Below are 4,140 nucleotides of genomic sequence, written 5' to 3' on the forward strand. Positions count from 1 at the left end.
AAAAATTGAAGTAGGAATATTATTATGTAATTGTAACTTTATTATTTTAAAAACTTCATTAAGTGAAATTTTAACAAATCAATTAATTTTAACCTTCAATATTATAGTAATTTAGTACCAACTGACTCTCATGTATATTTTACAGCATTAGTTGAGAAATTTTTTTTCCTTGAGAAAATTTGGCATGTACTGTACCTGATATATATCCAAAATAATCGATATTGAATTGAATCGAATCGAATCGCAAGCTTGTGAATGAGAATCAAATCGAATCGTGAAATTTGTGTCAAAACCCAGCACTAGTAGAAATGTGCGTCTATCTATCTATCTATCTATCTATCTATCTATCTATCTATCTATCTATCTATCTGTCTGTCTGTCTGTCTGTCTGTCTGTTGTTTTGTCATTCTATCTATCGTTGTCGTTCTATCTATCTATCATTCTATCGATCTTTTTGTCTCTCTATCTTTCGTTCTATCTGTAGTAAATACCGTTGATAGTGTTGTTGGTTGGACTAGAACTCATCCAGACTAGACTGAATTTGCTCCGGTTCTCCGTGATATTTATTTCCTCAGTATCTGACCTAGAGCGAATCCTGTTGTTGAGCGACCGCCGCCGAATACTGATGTGAAGATTGTCTTCATTCCATGATGCACTGGGTCAGTGTGACAGTGATGGATGTTGACCCGGCTGCAGAGTTAAAGAGAGCTCAACCCTGACACTAGGAGGAGGAGAGTGGCCAACATTCTGGAGCTGAGACACAAACACTTCCACACGCACACCTGCTGAGAGGGCAAGTGCTTTGTGAGGTCCAGTCATCCACACATTATGTGTTGCACAAACACACCTCACCCTTAACCCATCAATAATAATCACATCATGCAGAAATTCATTGGCTCTGTCTTTGAGGAGACCTCTCTATTGACCACGCTGTTTTTTTTTCTTACACTCATCCATACAGACACTCTATTTTGAAACAGGGTGAGGACGGGGTGATATATTTATATTGACTGATGAATTTCCATTACATTTTCAAGCACAATTATCACCAAATTCTAAGGCAGCATCACAGTACCCAAAATTTGTGTCTGTATGATATTCTAGTTTAAAACGGTATTATTTTAGTATTATTTACTTACAAATAATATTTCTATACAAATATATAAATAATAATTTTACTATTATTTTGAATTAGCTTTTGATTTTAATTATTTTAATTTGTTAGTTTTAGTAATTACATGTGCTTTTACCATTTTTATTTTGTAAATGTTTCTGTTTAGCTTTTTTTATTTCGGTTTTTGCAATTGTAGTAATTTAACTTAAACGTATTTCAGATAGTTGCCAATGCAAAAATGTAAATTTTCACGCAAGTTTGTTTTTAATCTAATATTTATATTTTATTGCAGCTTTTAAAAATTCTGTTTAGTTTTAGTTAATAACAACAACAAAGGTTCATCATTCAATTTCAGACTGATTCACTAATGAAGCATTCAGTCCAATTTTAAACTGGTTTGAATGATTTATTGGAAAGAACCGACTTTAAAGAATGATTCGTTCACAAATTTTTTATTGCTATGGGTTGTAAGCAAGTTTTGCTCTACACAAAAGTAATATTTAGCCAATCCTCACAATCTATTTTGTGAGGGTTATTTAGTCTAAGATGATTTATTTATTTTGACTGATGAATTTCCATTAGATTTCCAACATAATTATTGCCAAATTATAAGGCAGCATCACAAATATTATGTCTATGTATTATTTTCTAGTTTAAAATTATATAAGTTTATTGGCTATTTATATATTATTGTAGTATAAGTTACATATTTAGAACTAGCTTTTATTTTAATGTTAAAGTTGCAATTTTGTGATTATTTTTTATTTTGAATATTTAGCTTTATTATTTTTTTATTTCAGTTTTAGTAATATTAGTACTTCAATTTAAACTTATTTCAGTTGATTGCCAAGGCGACATTTCTAATTTTCATCTAAGTTTTTAAATAATAATTAATAATAACAACACTGGTTCATCATCCAGAACCATTTTTGAACTGGTTTGAATGATACTTAAAAGAATTATTTGCTCACAAATTGTTTGTCACTATGGGTTGTGAACAAGTTTTATTCTACAAAAAATATAAAAATAAAAATAAATAATTTAAATACATTTTAAAATGCATTTTATTTATAATAAATAAATAAATATAAATTCAATTAAATAAAAAAATATTTAGCCAATTAAATGTATTGTAGCAGAGCATGAAGATGAACATTCTTTACATACATTTCCATGCCTTTTCTAGGCCTACAAAACCATTTTCCCCTTGATATTCTTATGTTGTCTATGAGTGTGGAAACCCACAATAAGAGTTATTTTTGTAAAACGTCACGCACAGAATTGCTGAGCTGAGTTTTTTTTTTTTAAGTGTAAAGATCCATTCACTTCCACTGGTTGTTAGCGACGTTAGCTTGGCCTCATTGTACTGCTAATGAGCATCATTAATTTCCGCGTGTTGACTGACCTCTGATGCCTGCCCAGCCCTGGCCACACCATTACACTCACAAATAAAAGGTTTGGCGGTTTCCACACATTTCTAAACACGTCCTGCATTGCCTCGCAGCTCTTCCTGTCCCAGACTCCCTTTCAAATGCTAATAAGTGACGCAGACTCATCGTTTACAGTGTGTAGGCTGTTGCGGTACATGCCTTCCTCTTCATAATCAAAGAGCTCACCGTGCAGTGACCGCCGGGCTTGGCTGCCTGCAATGCTGGCGTGGATTCCCGGGGGTCTAGAGTTTGAATTCTGCTCAGAGCTTGAAATGAAGCCCACCGCATCCAGCTAGCAAACTATGTTAGCAAAGATGCCGGAGGTTCTTGAGTGCACATCTGACTCATGGAACATGAGAGTGGACGATGCCATCTGAAATGTTCTTTCTCATTCTCTGTTCATTTTGGCATGCTCAGGCCATGCATGCTTTTCTATAAACGTACATTTAAGAAGTTCATACTGTATCTCATAGCAAGTTTAATCCCCCCCCCCCAGAAGTCCACTTATAACATGTATTGACTTTATTGTATTTCATTTATGAACTCATTTTATAGTGGGTTGCAATAAAAAAAATAGTGCCAGTGCAGTTGTTCATTCATTCATTCATGAAATGTCATTGTTCTTTATATGCCATAGTGTAATATACAGTTATTATCAGGCCAATATAATTTATAAAATAATAATAAAAAAATAAAGCGAATGATTTATATTTATTTTTGTTAATTTGTTAGTTGGTCTCCTGTACAGCATTTAAAAACACCACTGCTAAAGAATGAAAGTGAAAATGTAATGTAATAATTTCGTTTTCTCTCTGTCCTTCAGCTCCTGCGAATGCTCAGATTGTGCATTCTGGGCAGACATGTGTGGTGAAGGAGGACAACATCAGTGAAAGGATCTACACCATCAGAGAGGGGGACACGTTAGTTCTGCAGTGTCTGGTCAAAGGACACCCGCGGCCTCAGGTGAACACAAACACACATTCACTAGTGGACAAAAGACATGCATATGGGTCCAAATTAAACGTTTTGCCACACCTTGCAGTGGTGAATGAATTTACTGGAGAAATATTGTTATAAGCCAAGAAACTTCATTTTACATTATTTTATTTTAAGCAAAAACTTTTGTCCTTATGACAGTGGACATATTTGTGTCAGACAGTGCAGGTCAATATGTCACTTGTACATCTCCTACAGTATAAGATGTTACATCTCTCCAAGTGTACATCTGTCTCTAAAAATGCACCTGTCACAAAAAAAAAAAAAAAACACACTGACACTGCGTTCTTCATGTTTTTGTTTTGGTACCTTAATGTGAGGGACATTCATCATATTTTTTGACATGTGGAGTTGTGGAGAGAAAACACTTTTGGCATTCTATATTAAACTCTAATGGTAAATATTTCACTGAGGTAAAAGTTAGAAACAAGCAACATATCTTTGCTTCAGCAGACAATTAGTTTAAATTATTTATTAATTAATAAAAAAGATTACAATTAAATGAAAAATACTATATATTTTCATATATAATGTATTCATCCTTTTTTATATCAAATTACAATTATAAAAAGTATACAATTAAATTATATATATATTATT

At 32.9% G+C, this 4,140-nt stretch overlaps 1 protein-coding gene across 1 annotated transcript in view; it reads left to right on the forward strand.

Annotated features, from left to right (window-relative positions):
• The window catches only part of mdga1 (MAM domain containing glycosylphosphatidylinositol anchor 1), a 208,393-nt gene that overhangs the window by 50,345 nt on the left and 153,908 nt on the right, over positions 1 to 4,140 (forward strand). Inside the window, exon 3 of the mRNA XM_016470885.1 lies at positions 3,368 to 3,507. Within this exon, the coding sequence (XP_016326371.1) occupies positions 3,368 to 3,507 (140 nt within the window). The remainder of the gene's footprint in view (positions 1 to 3,367; positions 3,508 to 4,140) is intronic.

Source organism: Sinocyclocheilus anshuiensis, unplaced genomic scaffold (assembly GCF_001515605.1).
Source record: "Sinocyclocheilus anshuiensis isolate Anshui unplaced genomic scaffold, SAMN03320099.WGS_v1.1 scaffold961, whole genome shotgun sequence".
Lineage (NCBI taxonomy): Eukaryota > Metazoa > Chordata > Actinopteri > Cypriniformes > Cyprinidae > Sinocyclocheilus > Sinocyclocheilus anshuiensis.